The sequence below is a fragment of the Neolamprologus brichardi genome, chromosome 14, assembly GCF_056152115.1.
Source record: "Neolamprologus brichardi isolate AB-2024 chromosome 14, ASM5615211v1, whole genome shotgun sequence".
In the NCBI taxonomy this organism is placed as follows: Eukaryota; Metazoa; Chordata; class Actinopteri; order Cichliformes; family Cichlidae; genus Neolamprologus; species Neolamprologus brichardi.
The window spans coordinates 132460-151132 of NC_142117.1; the positions used below are offsets into that span (position 1 = coordinate 132460).

General features: G+C 41.3%; 1 protein-coding gene across 1 annotated transcript in view; it reads right to left on the reverse strand.

Moving 5' to 3' along the window:
* Positions 1–1417: 1417 nt before the first annotated feature.
* Positions 1418–18673, reverse strand: part of LOC148098656 (uncharacterized) — a 31327-nt gene continuing 14071 nt past the window's right edge. Inside the window, exons 11-13 of the mRNA XM_087851403.1 lie at positions 15991–16164; positions 2408–2454; positions 1418–2259 (exon numbers count right to left, since the gene is read on the reverse strand). Coding sequence (XP_087707529.1) covers positions 1727–2259; positions 2408–2454; positions 15991–16164 — 754 coding nt within the window. The 3' untranslated portion in view covers positions 1418–1726. The remainder of the gene's footprint in view (positions 2260–2407; positions 2455–15990; positions 16165–18673) is intronic.

Below are 18673 nucleotides of genomic sequence, written 5' to 3' on the forward strand. Positions count from 1 at the left end.
TGCACCTTTTCCCTTTTGAAATGAGAATAATTTGTTGTACAACATAGAATATTTTGAAAGATATTTAGAAATACTACAAGCAACCAGTAGCAATATTAAGTTACAGACATGATAGCTTAAATGTTGAACTACTGTGTTCTGGCCTGGTCCCCAGGTCAGGTTTTTTCCCTTTGCTTATTTGGATTGGATTGGTTTTGAGGACCTGAGAAGAATCGAGGATCCCTTTTCCAGTACTGGATGGCGAGCCCAGCCCAAAGAGCCGGATGAACTGGTAGACTGTAACCCGACTGGTTACAAACACACTGAGTGACTAGTGAACATTGAAAGACTGAAATTGACTTTAAAAAAGACACAAAAGACAATATATCCTTGGGTCGACTATTTGTGGGGTTTATTTTATTTTGTTTTCAAGAAGCGCGCTCTACTTTTGTTAAATGTGCACAACTTTAATAATTGCTAATAAATGCAATTGTGTTTTCTACACCTACTGTGTACAAGTCCTCTGTTGTCATACACCCTTGGCTCCTACGAATCTAGAACCTGTCTGATCTGGTCCATATTCCCCTTCTGTCCTCATACTGTGGTTAAAGGTAACTATACTGCCCGTACTACAGGCAAAGAAGGCAAGAAGTAGCACTAACAGGTCTTACATGCCCATTACTAGTGTTGCACCACCGGTGTTACATGTGCCTCACTGGTTCATCCTTCTGTCTGTGTGACGTCAGTCAGATGTTGAAGTTAAACTCTGTAATCTTCACTGTGTCACAGAGTTCAGTGAGTCCCGTTATTCACAGTATCAATCAGATCATCAGAGAACAGCTGATCAGCAATCAGTGGTGCCAACAGCACCTCCTGTGGTGAGAGGATGCAATAATGCAATGTAGCATTTTTACACTCAACACTTCCAGTCATGAAACTGTCTGTTGGATCTGTTTGACGTTGCTTTCTTGTGTTGCTTTCTTGGTTAGAGTTCCTCACAAATGTCCAGATTATTCTTCTAATGAGGCGTCGACCATGTTTTCAGTTCTTTGGAAGAAAACATCGCCCTTTGCCATCCTTACTTTTCTTTGACTTCTTCAAATGCAGCTGAACTCCAGCTGGTATTTTATTGGACTTTGCAGCTGTTTCTGGTCATCAGTTCATTCCTGCAAACCTCTGAACCTGAACAACAATGATGCTGCATTGCTGGCTGATCCCAAAAGGTTGATTCTGTTCATCTGGACGTTTTCAGAAACGTTTGCTCACTGATCAGGTGACTTCTTCAGTCTCAGCTGACTGCAGCTTTACAACCTTACAAACAGCACATTTGCACAATGACTGAAACCAGCAGCAGCAGCACCTGATATATATGATACTAATATAATACATATACATATATAATCCATACTAATGATGAAGGAACTGAGCTCACAGTCCATTGTTCATTCAGTGAACTACTCAGTTTATTTTGGGCCTCAGAAATGCTCACTCTGTTTGTACATCACTGTCAGCAATAGACTCATTCTGCTGTGTGGACAGGAACACATGTGACATCACTTCCTGTTTGTTTGTGACTGAAGAGGAAGAAGTTTACAAGGAATCATTTAGAAGAGTTTCAAACATCAACTGATTGAATCCATGAATCTGAAAACGTGTTTGTGAGTGAAAGAGACAGACATGTACAGACTGAACTATCTGTTCAACAGTCAGAGTGTTTCTCTAACAGGAGACACTCTTTACACCCCACTCAGCACAGGGACACTGAGGCACCAGGACAGACATAAAACCCAGGATAAAGAGTTTGAGTGAATGTGGTGTTGAAGGTGTGGAGGTGGATCAGAGTGTCAGAGGAGACTCTGTAGAAGGACAGAGTGCCAGCAGGACAGTCCACATACACTGCTGCTCTGTTAGAGACAGAGGAGGAGGAGGAGGAGGAGATGGATGTTGATCTGTTATTGTGCCGGACAAACTGAGGACCATCATTAGAGCAGTAAAGACTCCAGGACTGATCATTGTGTCCAAACCAACAGTCACCACTGACTCCTTTCCTTCTGATACTTCTGTAACTCACTGATATAAAAACTCTTCCTCTCCACTCGACCTCCCAGTAACAGCGACCAGTCAGACCATTTCTACACAGCAGCTGCCAGTAAACATCAAATCTGTCTGGATGATCAGGATATGACTGAACCTCCTCCACACATGTCACCTTCCTGTTGTTGTCAGACAGTTGGAGCTTTGTGTGCACTGTGTTTGTGTCGATTGTGAGTTGACAGGAATCTGATGGAGAGAACAAACACAATCCAGCTGCAGTTATTGATCCATCATCTGTTCATTGATTGACACTTTGATGATGACTCCTGACATGATGAAGATGGTTGAATGTGTGCTGCTTTGTTTTCATGAATCCCATTAAAAACACACTTACACTTCCTCAGACCTGGTCTCAACCATCGGACTCCAGCAGGTTCCACCCTGAAAGGAGGAGGGGGGTCAGAGCAGCACAGTCAGCATGCACACATGGACATTACATGGCTCTCATACACACACTGTTACACACTGAGCTCAAAGCTCGGCTCCACTGTTTTATTCAAAGAAATCTACATTTATTTATCAGCACATTTAAAAGCAGGTTGAGCCAAAGTGCTGCACAGAGTAGAGAGAAAATAGGAAACATACACAGTAATTACTATAAAGACTCGTCAGAATTGAAAGCTACAGAGTACAAATGTGTTTCCAACCGGGTTTTAAAAATGTCGAGTGTTGGTGACGACCTGATGTGAAGGGCGACTGTTCCAGAGTTTGGCTGCAGCGATCGATAAAGCTCACCTCTGTTTTTACGTCTAGTTCTGGTCAGAAGCTACTTATCTGCAGACCTGAGGGCTCCACTTGGATTATTTTGTTAAAGAGAGATAAGATGGAGCCAATCCATTCAGAGATTTAAAGACAAACAACAAGATCTGGAAGTGGATTCTACCACGTACTGGTAACCAGTGGAAAAAGCTGGTGATCCAATCCAATCCAATCCAATTTTATTTATAAAGCACTTTAAAATACCCAGCACAGGAACAAAGTGCTGTACAGAAAATAAGTTAAAACAATAGAATAACAGAAAACAGCAAAATAAATAAATAAAACACATAAAACATAAAATTAAAACAGCCCTATATTAAAACAAAAACAAGATAAAACAGCATCAAATCACCTAAAAACAACTAAAATAAAAAATAAAAATAAAAAACCAACATCTCACATGGTGTCAAAGGCCAGGGTAAAGAGGTGGGTTTTCAAGAGTGACTTAAAAACAGATAAAGAACTGGCCTGTCTGATCTCTAAAGGAAGCTCGTTCCACAGTTTTGAAGCTGCTACAGCAAAAGCACGATCTCCTCTAAGTTTACGCCCAGTCCTGGGTATCTTCAGGAGCAGCTGATCAGCTGACCTGAGAGCGGGTGGGTGTATAAGGCTGTAGCAGCTCAGAGAGATTAGATTAGATTAGATAAAACTTTATTAATCCCTCGGATAGGTTCCTCTGGGAAATTTGTTTTCCAAAAAGCACAGCACCGACAGAAGTTACAGAGTTAAGAATATTATATATATATATATATATATATACACACATATATAAATACAAAGACATATATAGATAAAATATACAAAGGGGATAAATAGAATAAATAGGAATAAAAATAAAAATAAAAATACAAGTGAATTGCACATTTCAAGTATGGAGTCTATTGCACTGCTGATTATTAACAAAAAGTATTGCACAAAAGGTATTGCACAGTGAAGTGGAGAGGCACTACAGCTTAGTTGTTCCCCCCTCCTTTATCCTCCTGTTTCCCCTCCCTCTTCCCTCCAGAGAGGAGTTAAACAGTCTGATGGCGTGTGGGACAAAGGAGTTTTTAAGTCTGTTGGTTCTTGTCTTTGGGAGAAGCAACCTGTCACTGAACAGACTCTTCTGGTTGTTTATGATAAGATGGGGCTAGGCCATGGAGAGCTTTAAAAGCAAATAAAAGAATTTTAAAATGTATCCTAAAAGAAATAGGCAGCCAGTGAAGTGAAGCTAAAACAGGGGAAATGTGCTCAAACTTTCGAGTGCCAGTTAAAAGACGAGCTGCGGCATTTTGCCCCCTCTGTAGATGACTAATATATGATGCGCTGACCCCAATATAAAGTGCATTACAGTAATCCAGCCGAGTGCTAACAAAGGCGTGGATCACTGTCTCAAAGTGCTGCCGTGAAAGAATTGGCTTTTTGCCAGCTGCCTGAGGTGAAAGAAGCTAGATTTTACCACTGCTTTTATCTGATTATCAAACTTCAGACCACAGTCCACTTTGACCCCCGGGTTTGTGACAGTTGGCTTAACATACTCTGCCAGGGAATCTACATACACATTGGGGGTCTCAGTGGGGCTACCAAAAACCATCACCTCTGTCTTTTTATCATTGAATCTTAAAAAGTTAACAGACATCCAAGCCTTAATGTCATCGAGACACTGAAGTAATGGCTGTGTAAGGTATCTGCCTTTTTTCTTTAGAGGGACATAGATCTGACAGTCATCAGCATAAAAGTGGAAAGGAATGCCGTGCTTTCTCAGTACAGAACCAAGAGGAAGCAGATATAAAGAGAAGAGGAGGGGGCCTAGAACTGAGCCCTGTGGGACACCACACAAGAGGGGAGCGGAGGATGACACATAGTCACCAAGGCTGACACAAAAAGTTCGCCCCGCCAAGTAGGACCTGAACCACTCCAGTGCTGTGCCCCTAATTCCCACCCAGTGCTCCAAACGAGAGAATAAAATGGCATAATCCACGGTATCAAACGCAGCTGTCAAATCTAAAAGCACAAGAACAGCACAGTCCCCAGCATCAGTCGCTAAAAATATGTCATTAAAAACTTTTAAAAGGGCCGATTCAGTGCTATGAAAGGGTTTAAAACCAGATTGGAAAACCTCTAAAACATTTTGCTTTTCCAGGAAGGCCATTATTTGGCTATAAACTACCTTTTCCAGAATTTTGGAAAGAAAAAGTAGTTTGGAGATAGGCCTGTAATTTGCAAGAACCGTAGGATCAAGAGCAGGTTTTTTAATCGGGGTTTGACTACTGCATGTTTAAAACCTTTAGGGACAACACCTGACATCAGACTATGGTTTACCAGCTCAAGAACCAAAGGACCAACTGTGGGTAACACCTCTTTTAAAAGTTGAGGAGGGACAGCATCATTTGGAGACCCTGCAGGCTTAAGATGACCAACAGTCTCCTTTAAAAAGGACAGAGTCACAGGCTCAAACCTGTCAAAGACAGCAGAGCAGGAAACAGAGACTGAGAGGTCATAAGCACAAGGAGAGATTTGAGCCCTTGTGGAGGAGACCTTCTCAATAAAAAAGTGTAAAACATTTTCACAGGCATCTGATGAGGGCTCGATACAGTCAGTATGTGGTGCATTAAGAACAGAGTCAATAGTTTTAAATAAAACACGCGGGTTGTGACAGTTTGACAAAATAATGTCAGATAAGTGTTTTCTTTTGGCATCTTTTACAGTTCTTTGATATTGACGCCAACAGTCCTTCAGCATCTGGAACGACACTTCTAGTTTGTCCTTTTTCCACTTGCGCTCAGCTCGACGACAGTCGCGTCTGACAGCTCGGGTCATGTCGTTCAGCCAGGGCTCAGATTTAGTTTTAGGCCGTCTGGTTTTTAATGGAGCCACAGTGTCCAAAGCAGTCCGACAGGTAGAATAAAACCATGAGCTCAGTTCCTCAGTCTGGCTGCATAAAAAATCCGGGATCTTACAGATCTGGTCAAAGACTGTTGAAAAGTGTTCAGCAGTGGAGGAGTTAAAAACACGACAGCGCAGAGCAGCAGCGCGAGGTTTAACTGAGGCACAGGCAAGAGGAACTTCAAACATCACAGGACTGTGGTCAGAAAACACAGCATCACAAATCTCTATGTTAAGAACAGAAAAACCATGAGATAAAACAAGATCAAGTGTGTGTCCACGTTCATGTGTGGGACCTGTCACACATTGCACCAGATTAAACGAATCAATAAGGTTTAAAAAGCCCTTCGCCATGGGCATATCAGGACAACACATATTAAAATCCCCAACAATAAGAACACGATCATATTTTGGCATGAATTCAGCCAAGAAGTCAGCAAAGTCACTCACAAAGTCCTTATTGTATTTTGGAGGCCGATAAACCACTGCACACAACACTGTGTGAGAGCAGCCCAGCTCAAACACAGACAGTTCAAAGCTGGTGAACGACGGGGTTGATAGCTGCTTACATTTAAAATGACTTTTAAAGATCGTAGCTATTCCTCCTCCTCGGCCCAACATACGTGGGGAATTAAAATAGCAGCAATCGCCAGGTAGAAGATCTGAGAAGATGCTGCACAGGTACCAGCCAGGCACAGACAGGTTCCAACGATCGCCGAGAGAAACAGAAGTTTGGCACCGCTCCTTGTTTTCTTGATAAGGGCTTAAGAGAATACCTTAACAAAGCTTTCAGCTTCACCAGGAAGCCAGCCCTTCGACCCCGGCGACGGCACTTTTGCCGGAATGGTGGATCTGGAACACGGCACAGGTGAGCCGGGATCTCCGATATTAGCGGGGGCAAAGTTTTATGTCCAGCTTGGTTCCACTTTGCCCAGCCTTTGGCAGAAGGTCGGAGATCCAGTAGGGTTAGGCGATCATACACCAAGAGAGAGTTGGCATTTATTACAATAGTCAATAAAATCAATACAAACAAACATAACACTGGCAAGCCACACGCACCAGCGCCATCTTGAAGTTGAAGAATGAGTTAGCGCGCTTGGGTCGTCTAGAACAGACCCACCGCTGGAACCAGACAATTCATGAGGGAGAGAACTGTGACAGCGCCGTTCCTTCACTTGACCTCAGTCGCTCTCGTCTGCTCCCTCGTAACACTGCTCTTTATTGAGGTTACATGAATATGCATAAGTTCATTAACATATGACGTCTTACACAGGTATGAACAAAGAGTACCAGTCTGTGCATAGTGTAGGTGTGTGTGTGTGTGTGTGTGTTCCAGATGTGACCCTGTGACCCCAAAGCTGGTGCTAAGAGTCCAGTGGTCCCCCTAACAAAGGGCTCTTATACTTAACCAGACACAGAGTAGGTGTCCTCCTACACCAGGGGTCTCAAACTTGTGGCCCGTGGGCCAATTGCGGCCCGCAGGACGATAGTTTTTGGCCCCCACCTTAATATGAAAATTTAATGTTAGTTTGATAATGTATGACACTTTACAGTGTTGTGTGCGGAGCTGAATTAACCCACCAATCAGGGTGGGATATGGATCTCAGGGGACACCAGCCGGGCTTGATGCAAGCAGGGAAACATTTCTCAATGAGTAAAAGTTACAGCAGCGTTGCCCTGGAGTGTTTCTTTCTTTTCTGTGCCTGGCTGGCTTCCTCCTTTCTATTGGGCAAACGCGGACATTCGCCCCAGCGCGCTGCGTTCACAACACTTCAAAAAAAGTTGGTTTTTTTAAGTTGCTGCCCAGCGGGACATTATACGTATATAGATTTATACACACGTCAGTGGGAGTTTTAGTTATTTTTTCACAGAGAGAGATCTCATATTAACTCTCAAAGTGATGCGTAGGCGGCGGGATAAAAGAAAAGTAATGAACTCAATGCAGCCCAATTTAGTCTGCAGTCACATAGCGACACCTGTTCATCGGCAATAACAGTCCCCGGTAACCCGGACTAATTATAGGGTCGCACCGTAATTTGTGCGCCGATGTTTTTTATTTGCATCACTCCGTTTGCATTGCAGCATACATGAACATTACATATATTTCAATATAATGTAAAAGCAGTCAAAACAACTAACATCAGAAACAGGTGATGTTATTTGTTATATGTCACGGTGTCATTTCCGCTTCTTTCTCCTGTAACAACAGCCCGGCGCCGTGAGCAGTCGCCTTTTTTGCGCTCACTATCCCTGTACTTTCTACCATCTGCAAATGCCACGGTGTTCGTGTCGTCATGAAAGACATGAACATCGAGCATAAAAAAAAAGGAGACTGCAACCGGCTTTTTATCTGCCAATCGCCATGCTACGGTTGCAAGAAAAAGAAGCAGAAATGACGTTCTCTACGTGTTGAGACGTTCCCCGTCCGTCGGCTAAACGCTTGATTGAAACTTCAATGCAACAGTGACACCAAGTAGAATTATAAATGTTACACAGCCCCAAACATGTCTTTTTCAAAGCCTGCGGTGAAGAGAAAGGTTGGTGATGAGCACCCACAATTTCAGGAAAAGTGGGAAATGCAATATTTCTTTGTTGAGCACAGGGGCACCCCGACCTGTCTTATTTGCACAAAGAAAGTTGCGGTGCACAAGGAATACAATTTGTAACGTCATTACACAACTAGACATGCTGAGGTGGATGCAACATACCAGGGAGATGAGAGAGCGAACCGGGTTGCCAGTCTTAAAACAGATCTACTGAGGCAGCAAGATTTCTTCAAGAAAGCAACCAAAGAGAATAATGCAGCAGTCGAAGCCACGTGGTTAGTGAGATGATTGCTAAAGCAGGGAAGCCATTCACAGAAGGTGAATTTGTCTAAAAGTGCATATTGCAGCCTGCAAATATAGTCTGTCCGGGAAAGAAAGGTCAGTTTAGCAACATCAGCCTTTCTGCCAACACCGCAGCAGATCGCATTTCTGACCTGTCAAGTGACATTTATGACAAACTGTGTGAGAAAGCCAAATGTTTCAGTGTATACTCAGTCGCTCTTGATGAGACCACAGACATCACCGACACTGCCCAGCTCCCAATGTATGTCGATTGTGGCTCAAGAGTTGGGAGTTCGCCTTGTAATCGGAAGGTTGCCGGTTCGAGCTCCGGCTTGGACAGTCTCGGTCATTGTGTCCTTGGGCAAGACACTTCACCCGTTGCCTACTGGTGGTGGTCAGAGGGCCCGGTGGCGCCAGTGTCCGGCAGCCTCGCCTCTGTCAGTGCGCCCCAGGGTGGCTGTGGCTACAATGTAGCTGCCATCACCAGTGTGTGAATGTGTGTATGAATGGGTGGATGACTGGATATGTAAAGCGCTTTGGGGTCCTTAGGGACTAGTAAAGCGCTATATAAATACAGGCCATTTACCAGGCCACAGTAATTCCAATGCATGGCCAGACCACCGCTCAGCAGATATTTATGCCAGTGAGAATGTTGGTTTGCCATGGAAGAGGTTTGTTGGAATAACAACAGATGGAGCGCCATCAATGACAGGGAGGAAAAATGGACTGGTGGCACTTGTTCAAAAAGAAACTGGAAGAGGAAGGCGTGGAGGAGGCCATTGCTCTGCACTGCATTATCCATCAGCAGGTCCTTTGCAGCAAATGCCTGAAGTTTGACAATGTGATGTCTATTGTTGTGAAATGCATCAACCAAATCAGATTCAGGGGCTTAAAGCACCGAAGGTTCTGTGCTTTTTTAGAGGAAATGGAGTCAGAATATGGGGATGTGCTCGACTTCACTGAGGTACGTTGGCTCAGCAGGGGAAATGTACTAAAGAGACTTTTTGAGTTGAGAACAGAAGTGAAGCCTTCATGGAGAAGGATGGAGTTAGTGTTCCTGTGCTAACTGATCCCAAATGGCTCATGGACTTAGCTTTTCTTGTTGATATAACACATGAGCTTAATGTACTGAACAAGACGTTACAAGGCCAGGGGCAACTTGTCAGTGCTGCCTATGACAACATGAGAGCATTCTCCACAAAACTTGTGCTCTGGAAAGCTCAGCTCTCTCAGACAAACCTTTGCCATTTCCCAGCATGCAAGGCACTCGTGGATGCAGGCACACCATTCAGTGCTGACAAGTATGTTGATGTCATTTTGAGGCTACAGGAAGAATTTGATCACAGATTTGCTGACTTCAAGACACACAGAGCCACCTTTCAAATTTTTGCGGACCCCTTCTCCTTAGATGTGCAAGATGCCCCTTCTGTGCTTCAAATGGAGCTCATTGAGCTGCAGTGCAACTCTGAACTCAAAGCAAAGTTCAGGGAGGTGAGTGGAAAAGCAGACAAGCTTGGACAATTTTTGAGAGAATTGAGCCCTAGTTTCCCTCGGCTTTCCCGAATGTTCAAGTGGACCATGTGCCTTTTTGGTAGCACATACTTGTGCCAAAAGCTCTTCTCCACTTTGAACTTCAATAAGTCCAAGTACAGGTCCAGACTTACGGGTGATCATCTTCAAGACACACTGAGGGTCGCAACTGCTTCCTCCCTCAGGCCAAATCTGCCTCGGCTATGCGAGAGGAAACGCTGCCAGGTCTCTAGCAGCAAGGAGTAGGCAAGAGAAGCCATGTTCAGAAGAACAGTTCATTTTCTACAGTGTTCCATTCATGTTCAGAAGAAGGTTATAGAACTGTTAATACAGACATTTCAATCTAAATACAGCAGATATAGAAGACTGAAAAAAACACACAAGTTCACTGACTAAAAAGATCTTATTATTATTTAATTTATGTATTACAGATTGATTTATTTTCTTATTAATTTTTGATTTGTTTATTTTTCATATTTTGTGTTAAAAAAATAAATAAAGAGATTTGAGAAGATTGGAATTTTTTAACCATGCCTTTCTTGTGGAAAACCTAATGCGGCCCAGCCTCACCCAGACTCTGCCTGCAGCGGCCCCCAGCTAAATTGAGTTTGAGACCCCTGTCGTACACCATAAATCAGTAAGAGAGGGTACGACCTCTCTCATGGCCCCAAGTGGTGTGTGCATGCCAGAGCACTCTGGAAGGCACACAAAGTCTTTACAGACTACTAAGGATCAAACCTCTATCATCATGCAATCGATTATACAACTCTAGGCATATATGAGTAAATATTTCTAAGCATAAATGACAATCAACAATATAAACCTTACAGCTGGTTTTAATAACAGAATTTATTTGTTTCTCAAATGAGAAAGCTATCGAGAAACACTCCTAAATCTTAAGTTCTTAACTTTTCCAGTGGGCAAAGGTCAACATTATCTGCTAAATAGGCTGCCGTTATTAACTAATGCTAATTTGATGTGAATTAGAATTATGCACTAATGCTAACACTCACTTTTTAACAATGTGAGTAGCTAATGCTAACACTATTTCCCTTAACTTTATAACAATGTGAACGGCTAATGCTAACACTCTTTTCCCTAGCATTACAACATCTGAGCTGCTAATGCTAAGTTGGCCGCCATTAGCACCGACGTCTAATTTAAGGCAAATACAAAATTAGAACCTAATGCTCATATCGTTTTCCTTTGCTTTATAACAATGTGAGCAGCTACTGCTAAATAGCATTAGCTAATAACAGCAGTCTAATTTAATGCAAGTTAGTATCATTTGCATTATAACGATGTGAGGAGTTAATGCTAAGTATGCTGCCAATAGCGGCTAATTCTAATCAGGGGTGAATAATTATTACCAGCTAATGCTAATATCGTTTTCTCTTCCCTTTTAACAATGTGAGCAGCTAGTGCTAGGTAGGCTGATGCTAGCAGCTAATGCTAAAGCTAATTTGATTTGAATTAGCATTACATTAGTGAAGAGTTAATGCTAAGTAAACTGCCATTAGCTGGTAATGCTAATTTTAGGTGAATAGGAATTGGCAGCTAATGCTAATACCATATTTTCTTGCTTTATAACAATGTGACCAGCTAATGCTAAGTAGGTTGCCGTTATCAGCTAATACTAATTTGAGGTGAATTAGCATTATCCGCTTATGCTAACAATATTTTTTCGTACTTGTTAACAATAGAGATTGAAAATGTGACGTCATTCAAGGGTAAAACCGCAAAGAATTCTGGGAACTCGTGGCAAGAGGTACTAGCGCACGCAGGCTTTCAATTGAAATCAGTTATACAGCGATAAAAAGAAACACAAAAAACTGTCAAGAAGCTGTTGTATTATTAACTGCAATAGCCGGTCGCATGACAGCCACGGAAAGCCGACGGGTAAAGAGATCGTTTTTTTTATCGGATTACGTCGTTGAAGAGAAATTGTTCGAGTCATGTTTCTGAAGTAAAAAGAGGCGACAGATGGCCTGGATTGCAGCCATTCAAAGACCAAATATAACGTCCCAGAACACTCCAGCTCACATGTTAGTCTGCTCCAAACATTTCCACAAAGGTCAGTGTTTTGTAGTAGTTTATACGTCATTTCTCATAACACAATTGGTGATATAGGTTACAAGCAAGTCTGGTGCTGAACAGAAATTGTCGCTATGCTCCTTTGTTTATTGTGCATAAATAGTGAATTGTCCTGACACAATATCGCATTTCGCTTCTGTTATTACCATGGTACATTGACAAAAACGTATACTTTTATTCACAGGATAAAACAGGTTTTTTTGTATCACTAATTGCCCAGTACGATTACAGCATACAATATTGTCACTGCTACATTTCTGTAACGCGAACCAGAAATTATTTCCACTACTAATTAATTACCGTTTAGCTCAAAGTTCCCATTAATAAACTGTTAGCGAATGTGTATTTATGAAGATGATTTGTGAGACTGGTAAACTTATGATACGTACGATGGTCTTTCGTTCTACACGGTGCATTTCAAGGTCCTGTACCCATCCGTCGGTAAACTGTACCGGGGCTTGTTGCAGTGACCTGAAGTTACTAAACTTCATGAGTGTATGCACTCACTCCAAGAACCGTATAATTATAAATATGAGCGTGGTGAAAGTTGGGCAGCACGCTAACGTATTTTGTCCCTCTGTGTGCTCGTAAGGGTCTAACCCTTCCACTCCTTTGATTTTTTTCCTCGTATCTTTTCTTTGACTTTTCATCAAGTCCGTCTTTTTACGGACCGGCATTGTTCTCCTTCGTTTTGTACATAACTTTTTTGGGGGGCAAAGAAAAAGCAAGGTATTGGAACCAGAGAATGAACGTTTTGCGGTGCTGCAAATGCTTGCATTTGATGCGGTACTTGGATTGTTTTGCCACGAGTTACCGGCATGCAATGCGCGAAAGTCACGTGGTCTGTCAATCTCTATATGAGTAGCTAATGTGAACACTATTTTTCATTCAATTTTAACTTTTCCCCTGCGATGTGAAGAGTTAATGCTAAATAGGACGCCATTAGTGGCCAATTCTAATTTTAGGTGAATAACCATTAGCAGCTAATGCTAATACCATGTTTTCTAATTTGATGTGAATTAGCATCATCCGTTAATGCTAACTCTTTTCCCTTGCATTATAACAATGTGAGCAGCTAATGCTAAGAAGGCTGCTGTTATTAGCTAATGCTAATTTGATGCGAGTTTAGCATTATCGGGTAATGCAAACACTAACCCCTTCTCTTTTAACAATCTTTGCAGCTAGTGCTAGGTAGGCTGATGCTAGCAGCTAATGCTAATTTGATGTAAATTAGCATTATATTAGTTAGGAGTTAATACTAAGTAGACTGCCATTAGTGGCTAATGCTAATTTTAGGTGAATAGGAATTGGCAGCTAATGCTAATACCATGTTTTCTTGCCTTATAACAATGTGGCCAGCTAATACTTAGTAGGCTGCCGTTATTAGCTAATACTAATTTGAATTAGCATTATCCCCTTATGCTAACAAAATTTTTTCTTACTTTAACAATACGAGTAGCTAATGTGAACACCTTTTTTATTCAATTTTAACTTTTCCCCTGCGATGTGAAGAGTTAATGCTAAATAGGACGCCATTAGTGGCTAATTCTATTTTTGGATGACAAAAAATTAAAAGCTAATGCTAATACCATATTTTCTTGCTATATATCAATATCAGTAGCTAATGCTAGGTATGTAGCCATCATTAGCTAATGCTAATTTAGGTGAATTAGCATTATCCACTAATGCTAACCATGTTTTTGCCAACTCTTTTCGCTTGCATTATAACAATATGAGCAGCTAATGCTAAGAATGCTGCCATTATTAGGTAATGCTAATTATTATGTGTGTTAGCATTATCCGCTGCTGCTAGCAATGTTTTATCTTACCTTTTAACAATATCAGCAGCTAATGCTAACATTACTTTCATTTCAGTTAAGCCTATTTAGCATTAATTAACTTCATTTAGCATTAAGAAGTTTATGCTAAATAGGCTACCATTAGTGGCTAATGCTAATTTTAGGTGAATAAGCATTAGCAACTAATGCTAATACCATATTCTCTTGATTTCTAACAATGTGAGCAGCTATTGCTAAGTAGGTTGCCGTTATTAGCTAATGCTAATTTATTCGCTAATGCTAAAAATGTTTTTTCTTACATTTTAACAATGTGATGTGTGTTACCGTTAATAACTATTGCTAATTTGATGTGAATTAGCATTATCAAATAATGCTAACTACTTTCCCTTGCATTATAACAATGTGAGGAGCTAATGCTAAGAAGGCTGCTGTTATTAGGTAATGCTAATTTGATGCGAGTTTGTTAGCATTATCGGGTAATGCTAACACTTTTCCCTTCCCTTTTAATAATGTGAGTAGCTAGTGCTAAATAGGCTGATGTTAGCAGCTAATGCTAATTTGATGTGAATTGGCATTGTATTAGTGAGGAGTTAATGTTAAGTAGACTGCCATTAGTCGCTAAAGCTAATTTTAGATAAATAGAAATTGGCAGCTAATGCTAATACCATATTTTCTTGCCTTATAACAATGTGACCAGCTAATGCTAAGCAGGTGCCGTTATTAGCTAAGACTAATTTGAGGTGAATTAGCATTATCCGCTTATGCTAACAATGTGTTTTCGTACTTTTTAACAATACGCCATTAGTAGCTAATTCTAATTTTAGATGAAAAAGCATTAACAGCTAATGCTCACACTGTTACGAAGTCTACCGTTATTAACTAATGGTAATTTGATGTGAATTGGCATTATCCGATAATGGTAACTCTTTTCCCCTGCATTACAACGACGTCAGGAGTTAATGCTGAGTAGGCTGCCATTAGGGGCTAACTCTAATTAGGGGTGAATAATTATTAGCAGCTAATGCTAATACCGTTTTCTCTTTCCTTATAACAACTTGAGCAGCTAATGCTAATTTGATGTGAATTAGCATTATATTACTGAGCAGTTAATGCTAAGTAGGCTGCCCTTATTAACTAATACTACGTTGTCATGAATTAGCATTGTGCGCTACTGCTAATACTGTTTTCCCTTACTTTTTAACAATGTGAGCGGCTAATTTTAAGTACGCTGTTGTAAATAGCTAATGCTAGTTTAATGTGAGTTAGCATTATCCAATAATGCTAACACTGTTTTCTCTTACTTATTAAAAATGATAGTAACTAACTAATACTCTTTTCCGTTGGGTAACAACAAAGTGAGGAGTTAATGCTATGTAGGCTGCCATTAGCAGCTAAAAGTAATTTGAGGTGAATAAGCACTAGTAGCTAATGCTAATACCCTTTTCTCGTGTGTTATAATGATGTGACGTTAATGCTAAATAGGCTGCCATAAGTGACTCTTTTCCCTTGCAATATAACGATGTGAAGGGTTTTTGCTAAGTAGGCTCCCATTAGCAGCTAAAGCTAATTTGAGGTGAATAAGCATTAGTAGCTAACGCTAATACCCTTTTCTCTTGTGTTATAATGATGTGAAATGTTAATATTGTTCTCAAACAACAGAATGAGAATGAAATATTGATTCTAACAGGGCCCATAAACAGCTTTAGCTTAGCAGCTTTAGCTTATCAGAGTTTCCATCATGGTCACACAAATCCTTAGCAGAGCAAAGTGGCCTACTTAGGAATAGCTGTTCAAGTTGTAGAAAGCAAAGGGAAAACAGTATTAGCAGTAGCTGCTAAATGTGCACTTGAGAACAAATTTATTGTGAATTCAGCTGTGAATGTATCCATGTACTATCCAGCTAGACTAGTGTGTCTGTCGCTGAAAATATTCCTGCATGTGTGATTGTTCATGTCTCATCTGCAGGAAACAAACAGGAAGTGAGTGAAGGACACAGGAAATGTTTCCAGCTCTTCCTCCTCTATCAGACATTATCTCCATACCTGAGAGTGTCCAGTCTCCAGCCTGGATCCTTCAGTCCAGCCGGCAGAAGCTTCATTGCTGAGTCACCAGGATGATTGTAGCTCAGGTCCAGCTCTCTCAGATGGGAGGGGTTGGAGCTCAGAGCTGAGGCCAGAGAAGTACAACCTTCCTCTGCAATCAGACAGCCTGACAGGCTGCAGACACACAAAACAACAATCCGTCTATTATCCATTTCTATGGCAGCATAACTGAGGGATGGTTCAGGGTCACCTGATCCAGCTCGAACTATAAGCTTTATCAAAAAGGAAATTTTGAAGCTGATCTTCAAAGTAGAGAGGGTGTCTGTCTCCTGAACTCAAACTGGGAGCTGCTTCCACACCCAGTCCAACATAGCCAGGCTGTCTTTGTGTTTGCTGCTTTGATAAAATCCCAGTCAGAGAGGATGAGCATCATCACAGTGATGATCATTTCTCTGTTAACCCAGGCTTTCTGCTTCAGGATCTGTGCACGCTCACAGAACAAGAAGACCTTTAAACATCATTTCACTAAATGGATGGACTGAGCTCAGCCTACAGATGAACTGGATAAAGATTTGACCTCAGTGTGCTCAGTTTTACTGTCTATTCCTAACATGATAGCTGCACTTTAGAGCTCTAAAACTGGAACTGACACATATTTAAACTCTACATGTTACTCAGTACATTCAGTTCTGACACTCGCCCACAGTCCAACAAAGGAAACATGGAGATCACATCAGTTTGTCACCAAAGTCTAACTATTCCAGAGGGCAGTGTTGATACAACTAAAGTTATTTGTAAGCAAAGTTGAGTTTTTTATTGTCGGAGTACTTCAAGTCTGAAGTATCACTTAAATGTATTACACACTGTTGATGGCAGCAAACAAACCACCCAAACAAACAGAGGTGAGAGGCTTGGGCAGACTACGTAGGATCAGCTTGTGGGAGGAGTCTAGATAAACCAAAGAAAGACAAGCTAACAAACGCCACAGTGAAGTGAGTAGCTACAAACTGCAGGCCGATTATTGTTGTTGAAGAAGTCGGTCTGAGGAACGTTCTTAGGATCAACAAATGACGGCATGTATGAGCCTCCCTCAAGACGCACCATCACAAGAAGAACACATGAGCTGTAGAAAAAGGAGAGACTACGAAAGCCACGGCATTACAACGTGCACCAGCTGTTGGTCTCTCTGGAGACTACTGGGCGTGGCTGGGTAACCATGGTAACTTGGGAGTACAGTACATGATATTAATGAAGAGTGGGAGCTGCGTTCTATAGGAAACAATTTGTTATGAGGTAATCAGCTGATCTTACTTTAACCAGAAGCCCTTCACAATAATTGCAATGCCTTTATTTTGTACAACTACCATCAGTTCATCTGTACTGATGGTAACTTAAAGTCACACTAATGCCGTTTAGTTTCTATTGTTTATGTAGTAGAAATATACTACAGTACTCTGATCACTGATAGGACAGATTTATGTAGATATACACCATTGTGTTTAACATTACTGCATTATAGTACTGTGATCTTTGTCCTTATATATGGCTATATTAGCTATACTGACGTATGTACATATATGTACATACATATAACTGGATATGTAACTTATCTATTCATCTTATTTGTCATGTATTTGTATTGTGTACTTCCTTTTTGTAAGAAACCACACACATGATCACCGCCGCAAGAATCAATCAGTGAAAGAATAAAGTGCCTCAAACCAAACCTTAACCTCCTTATTCGACACGCTGGGATCATTTGGCCTTCAGTGGTGTTCTGGCTGACACACCGGAGTGACCAGAGTGCTAAAGAGTGAATCAGACACACCAATGTCATCCCTGATATCTCCACTACATTTAATCATCCTTCAGCTTGTGGCTGCCGTTAGCTGGTCTGCTAGTTAGCTGATCTGCTAGTTAGCCAGTGTGCTAGTTAGCTGGTGTGCTAGTTAGCCAGTGTGCTAGTTAGCCAGTGTGCTAGTTAGCCGGTTCACTAGTCAGCTGGTGTGCTGACCAGCGAACCAGTAGGTTACAAGATGAGCTTGTCTTTCTGATGAGCCAGCTCTCTCTTTCTTGGTCGTTTTGTCCTTGGGCAAGACCTAACCTACCGCTTACTGGTGATGACCAGAGGGGCCGATGGCGCGATATGGCAGCCTCGCTTCTGTCAGTCTGTCCCAGGGAAGCTGGGGCTACAACTGTAGCTTACCTCCACCAGTGTGTGAATGTGAGAGTGAATGAATAGTGGGATTGTAAAGGGTCTTTGAGGGTCTCGAAAAGTGCTATATAAATGCAATCCATTATTATTATTAAGAGCATCTTTAGGCCTGACTGTGCTCATTCTTCCTCCAACCTCTCCTTACCAAAGATAACAACTACATCAGTATTAGCTCAATAACAATTTCTGCAATTCAATTGTGGACATTCACTTTTAAACCTTGTGTAAAATGATAAAACCTAAAAGTCTGAGTATTATTTTTTGTGCAAAAAGCTCTTGCAGGTTACCGCGGACTTAATAATTAAATAATAATAATAAAAATAACCTTTCCTTTAAGCAGCTGTTCAGGCTACTAAACTCATCCCAGAAATAACAAGTGACACCATTAATAGTGGAGCTACCTTTAACAGGTGAAACTGATTTGACCTATAAGGCTACTGCAGTTACTTCTTATCAGGGTTAGTAGGG